Source organism: Poecilia reticulata, linkage group LG15, assembly GCF_000633615.1.
Source record: "Poecilia reticulata strain Guanapo linkage group LG15, Guppy_female_1.0+MT, whole genome shotgun sequence".
Taxonomy (NCBI): domain Eukaryota; kingdom Metazoa; phylum Chordata; class Actinopteri; order Cyprinodontiformes; family Poeciliidae; genus Poecilia; species Poecilia reticulata.
The window spans coordinates 28,384,932-28,386,042 of NC_024345.1; the positions used below are offsets into that span (position 1 = coordinate 28,384,932).

The following is a 1,111-nucleotide window of genomic DNA, read 5'->3' on the forward strand; positions in this document are numbered from 1 at the left end:
ATAGATGAATGGTTGGATGTATAGATGAATGGTTGGATGTGTAGATTAGTGGTTGGATGAATAGATGAATGGTTGGATGTATAGATTAGAGGTTGGATGATTAGAGCTTCCTGCTCATGTTTAAACTTGGTGATGATGTCATGCGTTCATTAGCATATCAGTGATGTCATCAGGCTGCATCATATTTACATGTAAACTGTATTTAATTACTTTGAAAGTTTTCTTCCATAAACCGTATTTTCAGTCGACAAAAAGCAAAACATTTCTTAAATTTCCCAGTTTGTAAAACTGAATCTCTTCAAACAGGAAGTCTTATTTTGAAGTCGTGGCCAGCAGCCGGGATGCCAGTTTACCTGAGCTGAGCAGGTGAGCTGGCACGCAGCAGGTGAAGTCGGAGGCAGCGTCTCTCACTTCCTGGTCTTCGTCCTGCAGCAGCGTGAACAGACTGCTCCACAGCGACACAGTAGCAGCTAAACCTAACGGCAGAACAGAAAACCCAAACACTGTGAAGTTCTGGAGCCGGAAGGAAGAACCGGGTTCTGTTCTGCTGCTCTGACTCACCCAGCGGCAGCTGAGGGTTGGTCATCAGCGTGGATGAACAGGTGACCAGCACCTTGGCGACCATCAGCTTCACTTCCACCGGCTGATCTTCAGCAGAGCAGGAGCACACCAGAGCCCCCCACTGGGCGAAACGCGCCACTGCACCCGGATCCTACGGTTAAAACAAACATGAACATGGCCGCAGAAAAACCACCTGGCTGTTGAGTTTAACAAATAAATTCAGCAGTTAAATGTCACACGTTTAGGAATTACATTTCTGAGTTTTGTACCTGATGGTCAGAGCACACCAGCGCCACCACCAGCTGGGAGGCCAGCGTTACTGCAGCACAGAGGAGCTCCACACTGAAACAGAACATCAAACAGCTCATATAATCACCAAATCTCAGCTCTGCTGCTTTATTTTAATTCATTTTAATCTGAACTTTAATTTCTACACAGCAAACTGAACTCCTGGCCAAACTTTGGACATGTCGGACCAAATTTACCAAGATCAAAATACTTTGTAGCCCTAACTTTTGTTTAGTTTTTTCCCCCCCCAATTAAATATACT

General features: G+C 45.1%; 1 protein-coding gene across 1 annotated transcript in view; it reads right to left on the reverse strand.

Annotated features, from left to right (window-relative positions):
* Positions 1-1,111, reverse strand: part of thada (THADA armadillo repeat containing) — a 113,732-nt gene that overhangs the window by 13,631 nt on the left and 98,990 nt on the right. The window contains exons 34-36 of the mRNA XM_008430387.1: positions 831-903; positions 562-712; positions 354-476 (exon numbers count right to left, since the gene is read on the reverse strand). Of these exons, the coding sequence (XP_008428609.1) occupies positions 354-476; positions 562-712; positions 831-903 (347 nt within the window). The remainder of the gene's footprint in view (positions 1-353; positions 477-561; positions 713-830; positions 904-1,111) is intronic.